Below are 21,416 nucleotides of genomic sequence, written 5' to 3'. Positions count from 1 at the left end.
TGCTGGCAATGACTCCACCCTTTCTCCACACATCTCCCAAGTAGGCACCACGGACCTAACCATCAATGCGTAGTGCATCCTTAGAAATCCCTGCTTTACTGTGGGTCACTCCCTATGGATTCACATGGGAACTGCATGCCATATACCACCATTAGTACTGAGCAGGGGGGTCAGCCTACCAGCCAATGAGGAGGCTCGGAACTTGGGGATTACCAGATGGTAATCCCACCTCCCTGAGCCTATTCAGGACTGGAGGCTGCCATCTTCCCCACCGGGGAGCAAGGTAAGTGCTCACCTCCCCCCTTATCCACAGATTCCCTCTCTCTCCCCCTCAACCCTCCACTTACCTTCTTTTTGATCCTTTTTGGGAGCAGACATGCTGGGAACACTTCTGTCCCCAGCGCGTCCGCTCCCTATCTGCGACATTCTGGCATGGAAAGGAAAAGGGACTTCTCCTTTCCATGGCGGCCATTTGTTTGTTCACTTCTTTTCCTATTTTTATGAATGGCCGCCATGGAAAGGGAGAATGGACTTCATTTTCCTTTCTTTGACGGCTCCTTTTTTGTCAGTTGCGAAACACCAGAGCATTTCGCAAATGAAAAACAAAATGCTTTTAGTACCCTGGCCATTCAGGCCAGGGTACTAATAGCAATAAGCCGCTCGCAGGGGCCTGTAACTCTGTGCCCCGGGGCATTACCTAAAGCTGTAATGCCCCCGTGTTAGGGGCTTATTGCTTAAGTGGTTTCCGAGTCCAGTCCTTGATAGTCCTAAACCGAGCCAGGTTTTTCCTGCTAACCACTGACTATGCAAATATTTGCCATTGAGATTCACTGCATAGAACCGTATTTTGTGTGGATAGCTTGAAAACTGTGGGTGGGTTTAAAACTTGAGGATCGGACTTGGAGACCTTATGCCATGGAATTCCGCAGCCAGCGAGCGAGAGAGCCTTAGACTACATTGGGATCTTGACTGCATCTTCTGTACGGTGCATATGCTTCCAATGAACATCATATCATCAGGTGCAGCAGTTTCACTTCTCAGATTGGGGGGGGGGGGAGGAAATGGATTGTCATCATGATGAGGTCTGTTTATGGGTCAGAGGATACTCCCCTGGTCAGACGGTATATTCACAATTCTGTCTTTTCTCTTTTCAGGTAACAAGTTCAAGTGTAAACAGACGAATGCCAAGTAGGTACCCCTCCTCTACACTATTATGGAGCACCCGCATGTTATTATATGATATGATATGATATGATATGGCATTTGTAACGCACCTATACACAAGTGTTTCAAGGCGTAACGAGGCAAGGAAGGGGGAACAGAGGGAGGACAGAGACAATTGTAAGCGATATTCAATCAACACTACAGCCAAGTCAATGCCTAGTCTGGGATGCTGAGGAAAACCCTTATTAATGTATTCTTATGTCTAAGTTCAGTACTCTGGATGACCACCCTTGTATAACACCCCCCTCTTAGAATCCCCCTGTCCCCACTGAGCCAAGAAGTAGGTTTGTTTTGCAAATTAAAAGGTTTATTTGATAATTTAAACAATATATATATATATATATATATATATATATATATATATATATATATATATCACACTTTATAATAAATTAATATCTGATAGTACACTTAGACATATGATGTTGATCAACAATGGGTAATCTGGCACTAGCACACTTCTTTACAATCAATGAGGAGTTAGTATAGGATGGATAAAGTAGCAAAAATACTTTTATGATTTCAAGGGAAAAGCAATGAGGAATAAAATGCAGTACAGAAATACTTGATATGATTTTAGCAAAAGATAAGATAATCACTTTTTCTCTGGCAATTCACCCCACTCCCCTATGCAATGTAAGAAATGGAAGGAGATGGAAATAGGAACACACAGTTCTCAGGAATGCAATCAAATACAATACGAAATTCAGTTCCCCCCCCAGCAAGCTTAGAGGAAACAGGTAGGAGTTTGAAAAAACAAGCCCAAGATGCTTTTTAAATGTGATGGCAATGGATGGGAAAATGTGCCAACTGATTTTAATTCCCTTTAGAGATTCAGGGTGAGTGGGAGATGCGTGTTGGTATTAGTTCAGGCTCACTTTAGCAATGCTCTATGAGTTATTACCAAGTTGCAAACGGATTTTAACAAAGGAAAGAATGGAGCTGCTATTTTGACAAGTGGAGAAATTGAGCCAAAATCGCAAATCGCGGTAAAGTTCGCGAGTGCGTGAATCGTGATTGCGGAAAAAGTATAAGGAGTAGGAAGTCGGTTCTAGGTTTGTTGGAAAGCCTAGATTCTAAATTTCGTTCCTAGCCCAAACGGTTCCAGAGATACGGACGATTAAATAAAGGTAGATTTTCGGATTTAAAGTAAACTCAAAATGACAGGTGACAGCTTGCAGCTGCAGAATTGACAGGTGACAGTTGTGCAGCTTTAAAAATGACAGATGACACGATTTCTAGGAGGCAGTTCTACTTAGGTTAAAATAGTTTGGATTAGATTATTTTAACTAAGAGATTGGTTCTGCACAGTTCTGCTAGGTACTCACAATATAAATTTGAACTAGGCCTCGTCACGGATCTGGTGAACACGTCTGGCTGCGGTTCTGTCTGCTCGGCGGGTCAATCAGGCACTGGTTCTGCTCACAGCGATCTGGGTCAGCTCTGCTCTGCTCTGCTGGTCTAGCCTCTCTGGATTCAGCAGCCTCTGGTTCTGGATACTGCTCTGCTTTCCGGTCCGGATCAAGTGGATTCTGGATGTAACACTGCTTTCTGGGTACTGGCAAGAGTTCTTGGCAAAAGAATTCAGACGGCTCGCCCGGCTGTGGAATAGTTTGCAAATGATTTTGAGGCCTGCTGAAGAGAATTCAGCTGGTGGATTCAGGCCTCTCTGCTACAAATTCTGGAGTTAATTTCTGCTACAGGTTCTGGAGATTGATGGATTTGAAGTCTGGATCTCTGGATGTGAAGTCGTCGGTCAGCATGCTCCGCAGCAAATGGAATTGACTGTCTCTACCTGTCCCAGCAGTCTCTTTTTATGTGTTTTGAAAATGGATGTGTGCCTGGGCCTAGCTAAGCCTGCCCCTCTCTACTTGTCATTGGCCCAATTCTCCCCTCTCCCATGATTGGGGGAAGGAAATGGATTGTCATCATGATGAGGTCTGTTTATGGGTCAGAGGATACTCCCCTGGTCAGTTTGCCCACAAATCTATATTTGATTCAAATACATCTTTCCCAGATATACAATTTGTTGAAATTACATGTGCACATTATATATTCCTTATGGTCCATGCTTGTCCGCCTCTGATCTTCCTGGGGGCTTGCATTAAAAAATTACAACATTTTGCGCTTTTTAACTGGTTTTGCAATATCGGATATTTACCCAAAATTACACACATGTGCGCAAGGAGTATGGACATTAATTGATGAAGTGTCAGATTTTTAACATGCAGACATTTGGAGTGAGACCCTATTTTACGCTAGCAACCCCCCAGAATACACCACAGGGTCCTAACGCCTCTCAAAATGTTCACAGAAAAATCACAAAAATAATGATATTACTTATATAATTCTGACAAGTCCGCACTATGAGTTATCTATCTTTTTAAAATTATGCCCTGCTCAAAAAGGGGTGTGGCTTCCCACATCACAGGGTGGAATAAACGGTTTATCCACTTCCCCCAAGCCAGCTTGTTCACAGAGGCACAGCTGCCCCCCAGTTCCCCTAAGAGGAAGCCACTTTACGACGCCCCCAATTTAACATTTGCCTGAGTCAAGGGAGTTGCATTGTTCTGTTCCTTACAGTTCCCAGGTGCTCCACCCCTAATCTAATCAGAGAGGTGACAACTCCTTTTGGCAAGGGGCAGCAGGATGCAGCTAGGCCTGGGAAGAGTGGCTGAACAGGTTTCTCCTGTCGGGGGTAGTTGTCAGGCAGAATTCAGTTTCATTAAGCCAGGTTTCAGCTAAATGTCACTTTTTGTTCCCAGTTTAAATCACTTACAATTTTTACATATACATTAAATAATTACTTCCTTCAAGTCATTTCAGAATATAGTTTTACATTGTATCCACCTCTTAGCAAGTCTTTCCTTGGTCTGGTTTTGTTTCATTTGTGCAGTTTTACACAAAAGTCTGGTGGTTTTAAAACGCCGGCTTTCTGATAGTGGTGAGTACTGGTAATGCAACCATTTTTGGGATTAAGAAAATGAATTCCCCACAGTTCTGAGTTGCTTTTTTTGGCAATCAGCATTGCCATTCCCAATGGTTTCAGGCTACTGTGTGTGTAGCTCAATGGTGGTTTTAGGCAGTGCCCTCCTGCGCTCACAACATAGGCAAAAATGGGGGCAGCCTATTCTTCATGTTTTCCCTCTGCACCCTCTGGGGAGTTCTTGCCATCATGATGTTTTCCATGCCAGTACTGCACAGTTTTATGGTAGGGCTTGTATGCATGGGTAAAAACATCCCACAAGCCCCCCCTCTTGCGATGGCCATTCTGTCCTTTTGCTGATGGAACTTGCAAGATCTGGGATGTTCGCCTCCTCTTCTTCCAATTCCATGGATGGCACAGTTCAGCATCTTTTCCTCCCTCCAGTCGATCAATCAGTTCTCCTTGCTGGTCCTGATGGGAGGATTGGGCGGTACCCTGGGCCCCTCGGGTCTCTGCTCCCGGTCCCCGGTCGTCCTCCCTGGTCAGTCTCCATGGTTTCATCTCTCCTAGGATGATGAAGCAAAGCGGCAATACCTATTCGTAGACATTTCTTCACCACTATTAATGGTGTGGCGAACATATACATTTTATGAATCAGAAGATATGAACATATACATTTTCTTTTTTTTTAAATTAGGAGACAAGAACATATATATATATATATAAGGATCACAGAATTTTATATGCTATATGTGGAATATTTTAGGGTTGGAACTGAATTACTCTGGAGCGGCCCCCTCTGGGATTCCAGTGGATTCCTCCAGTTGTTGCAGAGTGTGCCTGGGATGGCAACACTTTAGCTGATTTATATGTAACCACTTGTCTTCCCCTTCCGCCAGACTGCCTTTGGGGATGCAGATCTTATAGGCAACAGGGGAGATCTTGTCTATAATTTCAAACGGTCCCTTCCATGTAGGCAAGAATTTTCGCTGTTTGGCCTGGTTCCTTTGGAAATTGTATAGATAGACCCGATCACCCAACTTATATTCCTTTCGGGTAGTTTTCAAATCATAGTGGGTTTTCATACTCTCAGCTGATCTTTCTAGATTCCGCTGAGCATAGCCAAAAGCATGCTGAAGGTGTTTCCTTAAATTCTCCACATACTCATGAGTTGTGGAGGCATGTATCAGTGTCTGCTCTTGAGTCCTGTAGAGCAAATGCCGGGGAAGCACCATCTTGCGTCCCGTCATCAACTCAAATGGTGACATTTTAGTTGCAGATGAAGGGGTAGATCTGATGGCCATTAGGACCAGAGGTAATCGGATATCCCAACTTGGTCCAGAATCTGCCACAAACTTTTTTAATATGCTCACAATGGTTCAGTTGTATCTCTCCACTGCTCCAGAAGAAGCTGGCCTGTAAGCAATGTGTAGCTTCCTTTTAACCCCCAGTATCTCCCACATCTTTGTCATTACTTCACTGGTGAAGTGGCTACCTCTGTCTGACTCAATCCTTTGAGGTAGACCAAAACGGGAAAAGATGTGGTTAATCATCAGGGCAGCTGCTGTTTCTGCCTTGCAGTTTGGGGCTGGGAGACATTCCACCCACTTGGTAAACAAGCATGTAACGGTCAACATGTACTTGTTTCCTCTAGACGAGCGAATCACAGGGCATACAAAGTCGATTTGCAAATCTGATCATGGCAGTGTCATCCCCCTCTTTTGGAGAGGCGCACGGTGTGTGAGGGATGATGGCTGAAATTGTGCACACACAAGACACCCCTTCAAGTATTGGTCGAGGTCCTGCCCCATGTGTGGCCAGTATGCAACCTCTCTTAAGATTTGCAGTGTTGTGTGAAACCCCCTATGACCGGCGGTGGCCGCATCATAGGCGTGACTTAACATCAGGCTTCGGAATGAGGTAGGAACCACCCACTGATCATGGCCAGCTTGGGATTTCCTTACCAACAAACCGTCTTGGATTCAGAACATTTTTGGACATTTCATCAACACTCTTAGGTCCTCTTTCCCAATGTAATCGGTATCCGTCAGGGGAAAGTTCTCAGGGTCCTCAAGGTGTTGGTAAAACTTACCAATAATTGGATCCCCCTTCTGAGCTGTAATCAAATCAGCTCCATTGGGCAGTTGAAAGATCATTGTGAGCATTTGTCTGGGACCTAGTGATCGCAGTGACCTGGATTTCCCCCAACAGGAACTCTATTTCTATTAGATCCCCTTGGATGGCCCCGGTTTTGGCCAGCTGATCAGCTAAGTCATTTCCAGTTTTGTCTGGTCGCTCTACTTTGGAATGACCCTTGATCTTTTTCCAGTAGATCGTCATCCCATTCGAAGTGACCAGATCATCAATATTTTGGATTAACTTCCCATGTTTCAGGGGTTTGTTATTAGCACATAACATGCCTCTGGTTTTCCAGTTGACCAAGTGCTCCACGAACCCGTTCCGTACATAATCCGAATCTGTGATTATGACCAGTTTGTGGAGTTGATGCTGGACAGCAGTGAGGATGGCCTGATGCACAGCCATCAATTCTGCCACCTGATTACTCCGGGGACCAATTTTGTATCCAGCGGAGGGTTCTGGGAACTCCTTCACACATGCATTCCCTACGCCAGCCACCAGTTCTTTCTCCCCGTCGTTGTCAACATGGTAAGAGCGTCCATCCACATAGACAGTGGGCATTCCCTCACACGTGTCTTCTTCAAAGACTTTGTTTGGGGAATTAAGGTATGCCTACATGTTGCCCTTGATTTTTAGACTTTCGTCCTCGAGACAGTTTTCTCTGGCACAATCATGCAAGTCAGCCAGACCTTGTGCGAGGGGACTCTTCTTGTTTTGGCCATATCTGACCTCCACAGGAAAGCCTTGCATTGACAGAATCCAGGAAGTAATTAGGGAATTACTCACATTTCCGGCCCGGATTCTGTCACTTTGGAGATATTGCAGAGGCTGGTGTGGAGTCTCCACTATGATGTGTTCCCCCTGGATAAACGGGCGGTAATTCTTCAATGCCCACACCGTTGCCAGGAGTGCCTTCTCACAATCGTTGAATTTTTCCTCCACAGAGGATAAAGTTTTGCTCGCATAGGAGATTACTTTATTGACCTTGTCATGCTTTTGGTATAATACTGCCGTCAAGCACGTATTAGAGAACCCTGTCTCCAGGAAGAACTCCTTGTTTCTGACAGGGTAAGCTAGGCAAGGCGCTTGTGAGAGGCTTCTTTTGAGTTGTCTTACTGCCTCGGATTGTTCTGGACCCCATTCCCACTTGACCCCCCCTTCAAGAGATGAATCAGGGGTCTAGTGATCTCTGCGTAGCCTTCAATGAACCTTCTGCTGTAATTAGTCAGTCCAAGGAGGCTCCTTAGTTCCCGCAGAGTTGTGGGGTCTTTCAGTTTCTGGAGTGCTTCCACTTTCTTTTCTTGGGGACAGAAACCCTGAGGAGTAATCTCATGCCCCAAGAAATTAACACGGGTTCTACAACACTGTGCTTTCTGAAAGGAAAGTTTTGCTCCGGCAGCCCTCAACTGTGTCAGAACATAACTGATCTCCGCTATGTGTTCCTCCACAGATGAACTTTTGATGAGGACATCATCTACATACGCCAGGTTACCCCTCGCACCCAGGTCGGGCATGGCCTTATGTAGGAAAATGTTGAATTCATTGCCGGAGTTGAGGTATCCGAAGGGAGTCCGGGTCCATGTTTACTGCTGGTCCCCAAAGGTAAAAGCCAGTTTGTATTGGTCCTCCCTACTGACAGGCACGGTCCAGTATCCATTGGTCAGGTCTATTGCTGTGAATACCTATGACCCCTGAATCTGGGCCAGCCCTTGGTCAATGTAGGGCAGAGGCCATCGGGAAGTATGGACCCTTTTGTTGAGCTCCCTAAGGTCGGCGCAGAGTCTCCACTGGCCGTTTGGCTTCAATATTCCCAGCACCGGATTATTGAAGGTGCTGTGTACTGGACGGATTATTCCGCGGGACTCAAGGTTCTTAATTATTTCAGTAAGGGACTCCATGAATGCGAGAGGCAAACGATATTGCTTCACAAACACTGGAGTCATTCCAGGGTCCATGGGAATTGTTGTGGTGTGGATGTTGGTGCGACCACAGTCATATGAGTCTACCGCAAAGAGATCTTGAAAATCCAAGAAAACTTGTTTCAACTTTTGCTTCTGTTCCAGAGTCACACAGGCATCAGCTAGGTTGACTCTCTCTTCCACCATCTGCCTGAAGCTTGGAAAGACTTCTGGTTTTGCTATCTCAGCGGCCTCCTCCAGCTGGGTGGAGAAGTCCCTGGTCAGGATGCTGATTTGGACTGGAGGCTTCGGTGGGAAAGGCAGCCCTCATGGACCTGGAAAATCACCTCATCCCTCCTGAAGTCACAAGTCACATCTTCCTTACCATAAGGGCAAGAAGTGTACACCAGGAAGTTCCCCCCATGCCGGGGGAAAATCCTGTCTGGTGTTGTATTGTCCTCACTGTCACTGTCAAAACATTCCTTGGGGATTGGTCCTAACAGTTAATTTCCTAAATCAATGGAGAAATGTCGGTCATCAACCGCCATTCCAATAATGGTACCTGCGGCTGGAGTAATACTCTGTAAGTCGCTGTTATCCACCTCTATTGGAATGGTGTCATGTTCTATGTTGACTAATGATGTTGGGTTTACCCCTAACCCTGGCTGTTGGAGAGAAGCATTTAGATGAATATAAGCATCAGGGTTTTGCAATTTTTGTCCTCTTTTAACTTTCACTTCCGGGGAGAATTGTCGGGTCCTTTCTGGGATGGTGACTTCCTCTTTGAGCTGAATTTCAAATGCATAAGGTAGCAATTGAGCTGACCTAAATGCTTTTTCTGGATCATCAAAGCCCATGGGATTATCCGCTAATCTGGACCAAGCTTTGAAGTTTATTAGGTCCAAACTAATGGCAAAGCGATTGAGAATGTCACTGCCTAAGTAAAAGGCGGCAGTGACGTCTCGCACGACCCAACAATTATGGACTATGCTCTTGTTGCCAATGGAGATTTTGAGCATACACCTGCTTGGCAGGAGATGTTTGGAATTAGGTGCTTCCAGGTCCATTTCCCATTTGTCTATCAGTTTGAATGTGCGAATGGCTGGATCTTTTGGGAGTTGGCGGAACATGGCTTCGCTGATGAAGCTCTTACCGTTGTTCACACACACTCGAGCGAGAACAGAGTCCCTCCCATCATTTAACTGAACAGGGATGAACAACTGCTCTCCAATTTTCTGAATATCAGCCAGGCTCTGAGCTGATTTCACATCTTTCTGGACTATAGGAGTGGGAGTTTCTGATTGTGGATTGGTAAAGAATTTCAGGGTGTTTCCTTCCAGTGTGGAATACCACCTTAAACTGGAAGGAAGGTTGATTTTCAGAAATAGAGAGGACCCCCCCACCACCAGTCTGTTGTCCTACTGCTATTACTGTCACGTCTGGAATGTGGCTATTCTGGAAGTGAAATTCTACTTGGTCAGATTTTTGTTCAACCATGTGGCATGTGCCGTTAAAACTAACATGGTTGACACTCTGTTTTAATTTTATTGGTCAGCTAGTCTGGGTCCAGAGGACCTTGTTTACGCAATCTATTAGGGGTGACAACCTTCTCAGGAGGTCATTCCCTATTAAACAAGGGGTGCCCTCTGGAGTCACTACTATGACCGGGTGTTTCACCTTGTGTCGCCCAATTTTAATGTCCAAGTCTGCAGTCCCCTCAACGGGAATTGCCTTCCCGTCAAAGTTCTGCAGTTGTCCAGGAAGAGAGGTGAGAGGAATTCGGTAATTCTCCCCCCTTCCTGCATTTAGTTCCTCAAAGGCCCTTTTGGACAGAAGGGTAGCTTGGGATCCAGTGTCCACCAGTGCCAAAATTGTACCCTGCCCCTGTACTTGTACCGGGGCATAGTATCTTCCCTCCTTCTCCTCAAGAGGGCACAGATAATGCACATTTTTGGACAACTGGTGGGCTAACTTTCTGGGTTTGGACATTGCTAGCGAAGAGATTTGGGCAGAATTCTGTGGAGAGCCTTGGGAATCTGAAAGAAAAAGTTGGCAACTGGAGATCAGAGCCATTGTGGGTTCCCCTGGTTCTGGTTCTGGGCCGCCCCCCCCTTTTTGGAGGCAGTCACCAGGATGGGTTTGACCCTGGGGATTTTGGTATTGTCGGTTCTGGGATGAGATGATGGGCGGCGGTAGCTCAGTCTCCACATCTCCCCAGTCTAGATTGGAATCCCTTGGGACCCATTTTTCCTTGGGAGGAGTTCCCCCATCTCTGAAGGAGAAGATCCTTTTCCCAGGATCTTCTGAGGATCCCTCTCCCTCAAATTGGAAGACCTGTACCTCCTCCACAAAGTGGGTCTGTTTGGGTCCTTTGTTTCTCCTTCCCCCCCTCTGCTCCTTGGGAGGCAGGCTTTCAGGGGCAGGAGATTTTGTTTCCGGTACCTGGTTTTCCAGGGGCTGTTTACAAGTTGGGAAGGAAGCTTCCTCCAAGGCTTTACACCCCCCTTCCCCTTGTGCCTCCTCCCTGGGAACCGGTGGGTTATCGGGGTGCTGCCCCCGTCATTGTTCTGGAGCACCAGGTCCAGAATTTGGGGCATTCTGCGGTGGCATGCTCATCTGAGGGTTCTGTTGAGCCCTCAGTATGTGACCCAGATCTCGTGCCATATTTTGGACCTGGCGCTCAAGTTGTGAAACCCGCTCAGGCTGATACGTGGCTCTATTTTCTCCCCAGGGCTGATCCCGGGAAGGGTAGCTATCCCTTCTCTGGTAGTACCCCTGGGTGGGAAGATTTTGGTACCCCTCCACCCTTGGCCTCCCCTGTCCTGGATTAGGTTGTCTGGGCTCAGGGAATTGGGGAAAGAAGGATGGATGATTTTGGGGCTGGAAATTGGGTAGATACCTGGGGAAAAAGTTCTGCCCAGGATTTGGAGAATTTCTGCCCTCCTGTGGGAAGTTGGGAGGGAAGTTCCCTGGGTTAGGTGATTAGCTGGATCCCCCCCCTTGGGCTGGAGGAGTCCACACATAACCCAGGATTGGTTGGTTTCCCTTGTAGCGGGGACTTACATAGTCAGGGGAGCGGGGGACCCCATTTGTGGGACTACCTCCTCAACTCCCTGTCTGTGACTGGCCCGAGGGCCTTCTAGGCTGTGAATTATTTGGTGCAGGCAGGTTTTTAGGCCCCCCCATCTCCAAATCTAAAACGGGGGCAACCTTTACCTCTGCCACCTTGGCAGCAGCAGGGATGCTGTTGGTTTTGGGGTTTTTCGGCGCATTATTTTTATTTTCGATGGGCTTCTGCACCTCATAGATCCGGGTAGCCTGTTCAATGACCCAGTCTAAAGATCTTTTCTCATGAAAATCTCTCACGAGCTGGGTCATTATGTATTTGGGTAAGGCATGGAAAAACGTATTGATACATTCTCTGCTATCCGTGCGCACCCTTCTGGTGGTCTGCGCAAAAGCACACTTTAATTCTTGCACAAACTCTTGTGGGGCCTGATCCTCCCCACATTGCAAATTGTAGGCTGCCTTGCGAGCCTCTTGAGGATTTCTGTGCACAGAAAAATGTTTCAAGATGGCCGCCCTGTATGTGGACCCCCTTGAATGGTTTTGATCCTCCAGCCCCGCAAAGAAACTGGAGTATTCTGGTGAGAAGGTCCACTTTACATATTGAATACAGCTTTGGCTGTCCTTCAAATGGAAAGTCTCCATCATTTGCTCATATATCTCCAAGTGTTCCCAAACAGAATACTTGGCGTTCTTATGATAAGGCGTGATGACACTCCTTATTGCCTTTATTTGTTTCAATGGGTCCTTAAGCAAGGCCCTTTTTGCCTTGTTGGCCTTTTTGGTTTGGGTAACCCTGGTCCATTCATTCTCCGACTCAGAAGCGCTGCTCCCAGAGGTGCCCGTCTGATCTTCCAGGTTTTCCCGGATTCTGCGAGCCTGGGATGGCTGGCAGAATGTGGGGACCTGTTCTCCTGTGTCCTGTGACACTCAGAGGAGTCTTCAGATCCCTCCTTGCTACCAGGATTCGCTGGGTATCCCCCCCACTGACCTAACTGGGCAGAGGTTTTCAGGATGCCCTTAATGGGCCTACTCTCCTGGGGTTCCCCACTAAATTGCACTGTGCTTGGGTGCCCATACCCGGATACCGGCCCATCCATTCCTGGGAGGTACTGGCCTATGAGCCCCATACTTCTAGCTGGATAGTAATCTGCCATCCCCGTGGCCCTGGGCTCATGTGCGGGAGGAGACATGGGGGTGGCAGAGTCCAGGGACTGGGGGAGATGAAGGCCTCTGGTACTAGGGCTCCTGAAGTTATGCTCAGGAGTTTCTCTTTCCCAGCGAACCTCATCTCTATCCGCCCCTGCTTCCTGTTGCAATGCAAGAGCCTGCGCTTTCAGTTCCTCAGTTAAGGCCTTACTAGACTCTATCAGTCTCTCCTGCATCGCTACCTGTTGCTGGAGCCTATCATTGGGCTGACAGAGAGCCTCATTTTCTCTCTGTGCCTCCTGATTGGTCCTGGAGTACTGGGCCAGTCTCTGCTGCAGGAGGGTTACCTCCTGAGCTGTGTCCCTATTGGCCTGCTCCTTTCTTGCCAGAGCATCCTCCACCCTCCTGGTGTGCTCTAACAAGTTGGTGTTCTTTTTGTAGGTCACCCAGTCCCTGGAGGGCCAGGTGATTTTCTTCCATTTTCCTTTTTAAGTGGCAGACTTCCTGGCCTAAGGTACCCCTTTCCTGACTAAGAGCCTGCATCTGTGCCGCCAGGTCGTCCCTTTGCCTTTGGAAGGCACCAGCTTTCTGGCGCTCCTGATCAAACTCTGCCTGGGTATCCACGTCTTTCAGAATCAATTTATTGCTTTCCTCTTTCTCTCTGTCTAATCGAATTTGCAGGGTGGCTACCTGCTCTGTGCATGCCCTGTTGAAGTCCAGTTGTTGCTCTAGCTTTTTCTGGCTCTGCAGAAGGGAGTCCAAACCTTCTTGGTACTCCTTCTGCAAGGCCAGAAATCTGGTATCCTGGTCAGCCTTCTCCTGTTGCAGTCTATCCATATCCTTTTAGTGATGTACTGTCTGCTGTCCTTTTCTGACTCCTGGCTCCTGAGCAGCATCTGCTCAGAAGAGTCCAGATCAGATTGGGCCTTCTCTAACGCCATCTGTTGCCTATTTGCCAGATCTTGGCCTTCAGCACATTTGTCCTGCATGGCTCCCATATATAGATACAAATATGCCGCTATCCTGGCAATCTTATTATGTTTATCTTTGGCTTTAGGGGACATATATAGTTCACTCAGGGCCACATGTAGGGGACCCTGATCTCCCCATATATCTGACCCTGTTTCAGTGACCTGTTGTGCGATTGCCTGCAACCAGACCATTTGGTCCTGATGAGTCCACTCACCTCTCACAAATATCTTAGTGCTCTCTGGCTATTTTCATATCTACCAAGGTCGTTATTCTGGAATTTGAGTTCCTTCCTGACTTACAGAAGTTTGTATTTTATTTTGCAAAACAGACCGTTTCCTTAGAGCGTTCCTTTGAGGAGTGCTTTACAGCGTAACACAGCGTGGTGATCCGACCGGATGTATGTCTCCCGTCAGTTAGCACACTGTATTAATCTGCACAAGTGATAGATCTAACCCAGAATATCCCGGCTCCAAACCCCCACTTTTGTAAGCGATATTCAATCAACACTACAGCCAAGTCAATGCCTAGTCTGGGATGCTGAGGAAAACCCTTATTAATGTATTCTTATGTCTAGTTCAGTACTCTGGATGACCACCCTTGTATAACACCCCCCTCTTAGAATCCCCCTGACCCCACTGAGCCAAGAAGTAGGTTTGTTTTGCAAATTAAAAGGTTTATTTGATAATTTAAACAATATATATATATCACACTTTATAATAAATTAATATCTGATAGTACACTTAGACATATGATGTTGATCAACAATGGGTAATCTGGCACTAGCACACTTCTTTACAATCAATGAGGAATTAGTATAGGATGGATAAAGTAGCAAAAATACTTTTATGATTTCAAGGGAAAAGCAATGAGGAATAAAATGCAGTACAGAAATACTTGATATGATTTTAGCAAAAGATAAGATAATCACTTTTTCTCTGGCAATTCACCCCCCTCCCCTATGCAATGTAAGAAATGGAAGGAGATGGAAATAGGAGCACACAGTTCTCAGGAATGCAATCAAATACAATACGAAATTCAGTTCCCCCCCCCAGCAAGCTTAGAGGAAACAGGTAGGAGTTTGAAACACAAGCCCAAGATGCTTTTTAAATGTGATGGCAATGGATGGGAAAATGTGCCAACTGATTTTGATTCCCTTTAGAGATTCAGGGTAAGTGAAAGATGCGTGTTGGTATTAGTTCAGGCTCACTTTAGCAATGCTCTATGAGTTATTACCAAGTTGCAAATGGATTTTAACAAAGGAGTTTGTTGGAAAGCCTAGATTCTAAGCTTTCGGATGAAAGTTAAATTTCGTTCCTAGCCCAAGCGGTTCCAGAGATACGGACGATTAAATAAAGGTAGATTTTCGGATTTAAAGTAAACTCAAAATGACAGGTGACAGCTTGCAGCTGCAGAATTGACAGGTGACAGTTGTGCAGCTTTAAAAATGACAGATGACACGATTTCTAGGAGGCAGTTCTACTTAGGTTAAAATAGTTTGGATTAGATTATTTTAACTAAGAGATTGGTTCTGCACAGTTCTGCTAGGTACTCACAATATAAATTTGAACTAGGCCTCGTCACGGATCTGGTGAACACGTCCGGCTGCGGTTCTGTCTGCTCGGCGGGTCAATCAGGCACTGGTTCTGCTCACAGCGATCTGGGTCAGCTCTGCTCTGCTCTGCTGGTCTAGCCTCTCTGGATTCAGCGGCCTCTGGTTCTGGATACTGCTCTGCTTTCCGGTCCGGATCAAGTGGATTCTGGATGTAACACTGCTTTCTGGGTACTGGCAAGAGTTCTTGGCAAAAGAATTCAGACGGCTCGCCCGGCTGTGGAATAGTTTGCAAATGATTTTGAGGCCTGCTGAAGAGGATTCAGCTGGTGGATTCAGGCCTCTCTGCTACAAATTCTGGAGTTAATTTCTGCTACAGGTTCTGGAGATTGATGGATTTGAAGTCTGGATCTCTGGATGTGAAGTCGTCGGTCAGCATGCTCCGCAGCAAATGGAATTGACTGTCTCTACCTGTCCCAGCAGTCTGTTTTTATGTGTTTTGAAAATGGGTGTGTGCCTGGGCCTAGCTAAGCATGCCCCTCTCTACTTGTCATTGGCCCAATTCTCCCCTCTCCCATGATTGGGGGAAGGAAATGGATTGTCATCATGATGAGGTCTGTTTATGGGTCAGAGGATCCTCCCCTGGTCAGTTTGCCCACAAATCTATATTTGATTCAAATACATCTTTCCCAGATATACAATTTGTTGAAATTACATGTGCACATTATATATTCCTTATGGTCCATGCTTGTCCGCCTCTGATCTTCCTGGGGGCTTGCATTCAAAAATGACAACATTTTGCGCTTTTTAACTGGTTTTGCAATATCGGACATTTACCCAAAATTACACACATGTGCGCAAGGAGTATGGACATTAATTGATGAAGTGTCAGATTTTTAACATGCAGACATTTGGAGTGAGACCCTATTTTCCGCTAGCAACCCCCCAGAATACACCGCAGGGTCCTAACGCCTCTCAAAATGTTCACAGAAAAATCACAAAAATAATGTTTTTACTTACATAATTCTGACAAGTCCGCACTATGAGTTATCTATCTTTTTAAAACTATCCCCTGGTCAAAAGGGGTGTGGCTTCCCACATCACAGGGTGGAATAACTGGTTTATCCACTTCCCCCAAGCCAGCTTGTTCACAGAGGCACAGCTGCCCCCCAGTTCCCCTAAGAGGAAGCCACTTTACGACGCCTCCAATATAACATTTGCCTGAGTCAAGGGAGTTGCATTGTTCTGTTCCTTCCAGTTCCCAGGTGCTCCACTCCTAATCTAATCAGAGAGGTGACAACTCCTTTTGGCAAGGGGCAGCAGGATGCAGCTAGGCCTGGGAAGAGTGGCTGAACAGGTTTCTCCTGTCGGGGGTAGTTGTCAGGCAGAATTCAGTTGCATTAAGCCAGGTTTCAGCTAAATGTCACTTTTTGTTCCCAGTTTAAATCACTTACAATTTTTACATATACATTAAATAATTACTTCCTTCAAGTCATTTCAGAATATAGTTTTACATTGTATCCACCTCTTAGCAAGTCTTTCCTTGGTCTGGTTTTGTTTCATTTGTGCAGTTTTACACAAAAGTCTGGTGGTTTTAAAACGCCAGCTTTCTGATAGTAGTGAGTACTGGTAATGCAACCATTTTTGGGATTAAGAAAATGAATTCCCCACAGTTCTGAGTTGCTTTTTTTGGCAATCAGCATTGCCATTCCCAATGGTTTCAGGCAACTGTGTGTGTAGCCCAATGGTGGTTTTAGGCAGTGCCCTCCTGTGCTCACAACATAGGCAAAAATGGGTGGCACCCTATTCTTCATGTTTTCCCTGTGCACCTTCTGGGGAGTTCTGGCCATCATGATGTTTTCCATGCCAGTACTGCACAGTTTTATGGTAGGGCTTGTATGCATGGGTAAAAACATCCCACACAATGACCTTACTTTGCCAAGTGACATTGAGATCGCGCAAGTGCAGGGGACAGGGAGGGAAAAGTGCCAGTGGAAAGGGGAGGGTGCAGTGCTGTACATGGGATCAAAACAATAACAAGAAGTGTGGCCAGCAAGTGGCAGGTGCAAGGGTAAGTGCAGACAGCAGATGTCCAAAAGTGCATGTAGGGTGACTGTAGGGTTACTGATACAGACCCAAGTGCAAGGTTTGCCGGGAGGCAGTGCAGGTGTGCAACTGGGCAGTAGGGAACTGGGCCTGAAATCAGAGGATAGCCAGGTGACCAGTGCAGTGTCAGACAGGAAATCAGCAGGGGATAGGAAGAGAGAAGGCAGGAGCAAAGAGGAAGGTTGAGTCCATTTTGTTTTTCCTGCCACTAACCCTTGTGCTGCTCTCTGCTTTCTCTTTTTCAGCCGAAGTGAACTGGATGGCAGGCAGCCCGCCGGTAAGTAGAACCTGTCCTTAGGGGTGTTTCTGTGTAGAGAGGTTATGTTATAGGCAATCTGCAATACACTACCACGTCTCCACACCCCTGTCTCTATGTCTGTCTGTGTTCGACTCCTGGCTTCCTCTGGGAGACTCCTCCTGCAACACCTCTTTCTAAGTAGTCCTCTCAGCGCACACAAATGCATGTGCGCACATAGGCACAAGGGCACACACATTGGGATCCTCTTACCAGGATAAATATATGTGACATAGTATTATTGTTATTCAGTAATGCAGAATTAATGCAGAGCTTTGAAACTCAGCACTGTCAGATGCCTTTAAAAATGTTGTACAGTGAAACATATATGAAGCAAAGTTGAATGCAATCTAAAGAACTATACAGAACTAAAATCAAACAAAGAAGAGTGATTAATCACTTTAGTTGCTGTTGGTCAAAAATAGGGCCCATGTATGCCATGCCCCCATTTAGGAGAAGTGTCCAATCAGGCCAATTGGGAACTATGGAGAATTCCCAGTAGATCGCTGCACACTGGGCCTCTTTTGTGTGGTATTTCCACATGTTCCCCTAGGAAAAGGGTTGGGCTTGCTGAAAATGTGTAATATGGGGGAACTTGGAGAATTATTTCCAGGACCTCTTTTGGTTCCCAGTCCACCCCTGGTGACGAGTGTGCAAACCCTTGTGCCAGTGAGTTGCAACCAATTGACTTTCAGCTCTCAGCGATGAAGGTTCCAACAGGTATCCCAAGGTTCACCCATTGACGCCTTCCTTGGGGATGAAGGATCTCTTGTGGTGAGAAAAACTGGGCACCCTTGTTGGGTGCTTTGGTCTATTGTCTACCAGGGTTAGACGGAATGAACATGGCATTTCATCTGGTGGTCAACCTGCACCCTCTGCTGTGGCTATGTCTATGCCCCTTCTAGTGTTGGTAAAAGAGTGACGGCATGGTAACTGCTGTATTTTCACTTTTCTGTTTTGTAATGCTCGAAAGGAGGCGGGATCGCTATGGCTTATCCCCTTCTTATCAGAGTCTGCACATGCGTATTGTCCCTTATCCTCGGTAGTGATGCTATGCATCCTGCCCTGTTAATCAGAAGTCATAGTTGGAAGAATTGTGATGTGTCATTGCCAGAGACAGAGTGGAGCTGCTGCTGCTGAGAGTTGCGGTTTGCTGAAGGGACTCAGCTGCTGAGGTCCTGGCTTGATTAGCGGTACTGCCCAAGAGTCTCGACCAACTCTATCCCCTGTCTGCTTTTCAGCCCACTGGTAAACTCTCTCAACCTTGGCTTTCCTCTCATCTCCGTGCTATGCAATGTCTCCTCCGCCGCCTGGAAAGGCTTTGTCTTAAAACAAGATCTTTATCTAATCATTCTCCCTATTTCTCCTATCATGCCCTCTGCGATAACTGTCTCACTTCTGCCAAATGTGCTTATTTCTCAGATCTTTTTCATACCCAATCTGCCCATCCTAGGCATCTCTTTCAAACTTTAACACAGCTTCTTTCTCCTCCTTCTCCTGATTACTCTATTAATTCTTCCCTGTCTGCATCTGACTTGGCTCACTTTTTCTCTTCTAAAGTTTACTCTCTGCAACAAGATATTCTACATTTTCCCCCTTCAACTCCTCCTACTCAATCGGCTGTCACACCAGTTTCAGACTCTGATATTCTACTTCTGCTAGCCAAAGCTCAAGCCACAGTAACTCCTACTGATCTTATTCCATCTGCTCTTATTCCTAAGGTTTACCCTCTTTCTATAACATATCTTGTCTCCTTCTTCAACACCTGTCTTTCTACCTCTGTTTTCCCTACAGCCTTTAAGCATGCAACTATCATCCCTTTATTGAAAAAAACGGCAGCAAATTCTCTGATTGTCTCTAACTTCTGTCCCATCTCCCTCCTACCCTATCTTTCAAAACTCTTAGAGCGCCTTGTGTACTCTCAGATTTCATCCTTTGTTACTGAGCTATCCCTCCTTCCTCACTTCCAGTCTGGTTTTCGTCCTTGTCACTCTACTGAGACTGCTCGAATCTGTGTACTCAATTCTCTTCTTACAGCTTGCTATTCTAAACTCTACCCTTTTCTTAAACTTCTAGACTTATATGCTGCTTTTGAGACTGTCGATCATGCTTTGCTCTTGGAATCTCTCTCTTCCTTCGCTCTCAGGGGTTCTGTTCTTTCCTGGTTTTCTTCTTATCTATCTAATAGAACTCCATCTCCTGGGCTGGCCAGATCTCTCCACCTCTTTCCCTTGAGATCGGAGTTCCCCAAGGATCAGTCTTGGGTCCTTTTCTTTTCTCCCATTACACCTCTCAAGTTGCAGCTATAATCTCCTCCTTTGGTCTCTCTCATCACTTTTATGTCGACGACACTCAACTCTTTCTATCCTTCTCATCCTTCACTCCGGAAATCCATCATACCTTTACAGCCTGTTTCTCTGCTATCAAAGCATGGATGGCTTCTCATTTCCCCACTTTAAACACAGGGAAGACAGAGGTTCCATTCCTCCCTGCTAACAGTCTGCCTCCTCATCCACCACCTCCCTTTCTATCCTTTCCTCCCTCTAATCTATCAATTTCTTACACAGCCCGCAACCCTGGCCTCTACTTTGACTCTACTTTGACTCCAATCTTACTTTTGCTCATCACATCTCTCTCACTTCTCGTTCTTGCCGCTTTTACCTTCATAATATTCGTAAAGTTAATCCTTTCTTCACTTTTCTATCCACTAGACTTCTCATTTACTCTTTAATCATTTCACGACTCTTCTATTGCTCCACCACTCTCTTTGGCCTCCTGCGTTCTCGTCTTGCTTCCTTGAAATCCATCTATAATTCTTCTGTTTGTCTACTTTGTCTTCTCTCCTATCGAGATTCTATCACCTCTTCTCTGGCCTCACTTGGCTGGTTACTCTTTCACTCTCAACTCGAATTTAACTTTCGCTGCTTAGTTTTTAAATCTCTCTATCAGCTTGCACCTGACATCTTGCTGCACTCTTATCATTCTATTCTCTATCTCGTTCCCTTGACCCTTCTCCTCTCTTTAGACTGAGCGTCCTTCATCCTCCATGTGCTCAGTCCCGTTTCAGGTCTTTTCAGCTTCTCGCTCCTTTACACTGCAATGCTCTCCCATCTCTCCATCTGCTCTATCACTGACTATTCTCTCTTTCGTCCTTCTTTAAAAACTCATCTTCTTCATTGCCCCTGATTGCCTGCTACCAGTAAGAATTGATGTTCTGATTTATTTTTCATTCTTTTTGTAATGTAACCTGTAATAATGTGAACAGGGGAGGACTGGGAACCAAAAGAGGCCCTGGGTATGATTTTCAAAGTGGCCCCAAATTACAGATTTTCAGCAAGTCCAACCCTTTTCCTATGTGAAAATGTGGAAATATCACACAAAATAGGCCAAGGGTGCAGAGGCCTACCGGGAAATCTCCAGAGGTCTCTGTAGGCCCGTCCAACCCTGAATGTGAAGCGCTTTGGCTTAAGGCTCTGTATAAAATACAATAAAACACAAATACAGAGTGGATTTCGAGGTCCAAGAAAGAAGGTCTCTTGCTGTTGCTTGTGTGTCCATGCAGAGAAGGAACATATATTGTAGCTTCACCTGCGAGTGACCCACTGCTGCTGGCTTGGGCTTTGGAAGGCATCATGCCATCCAATTCCCTCTCTATCCCGCCCCCGCCAACTTTGCTTGTGGATTTTCAGGGACCACCGGTTGCATGCTGACTGGTGCCTTCACCCACTCACTACCACACAGGTTATGGGCTCCATGTTGAAATTGAAAGCAGTTATGTACACATGTTCCCTTACTCACTTATGCTACAACAATGGTGAGTGGCTACAGAATCCTGCAGCTCTCGTCAGGACATATGTTTCTGTTATCCTTTTTCGGCCCTCATCAGTACAGACTTTCCATTTCTGTGTCCATCTGACCAAAGCTTTTTTCCATTCCTTGCATGAAGTGGAGCTCTGTCCCTCTTCTAACATGTCTTTTGAAAAGTCTACAGAAGGTTCCCCTGGTCCCCACTATGCCCACACACTGTGGGTCCAAGCAGGGAGGTGCTCTGGGCCCCAACCTGTCATAGACTTGATTGCCCACCTAGCTCGT

General features: G+C 46.1%; 1 protein-coding gene across 1 annotated transcript in view; it reads left to right on the top strand.

The window, feature by feature from the left end:
- Window positions 1–21,416, top strand: part of LOC138451399 (sodium/potassium-transporting ATPase subunit gamma-like) — a 239,342-nt gene that overhangs the window by 126,564 nt on the left and 91,362 nt on the right. Inside the window, exons 4-5 of the mRNA XM_069604908.1 lie at window positions 1,155–1,188; window positions 17,275–17,306. Of these exons, the coding sequence (XP_069461009.1) occupies window positions 1,155–1,188; window positions 17,275–17,306 (66 nt within the window). The remainder of the gene's footprint in view (window positions 1–1,154; window positions 1,189–17,274; window positions 17,307–21,416) is intronic.

The sequence above is a fragment of the Ambystoma mexicanum genome, chromosome 1p (assembly GCF_040938575.1).
Source record: "Ambystoma mexicanum isolate Mex_15411 chromosome 1p, UKY_AmexF1_1, whole genome shotgun sequence".
NCBI classification, from domain to species: Eukaryota; Metazoa; Chordata; class Amphibia; order Caudata; family Ambystomatidae; genus Ambystoma; species Ambystoma mexicanum.
The sequence above is the reverse complement of the archived record's forward strand: the minus strand, read 5'-3'. Positions and strand labels throughout refer to the sequence as shown.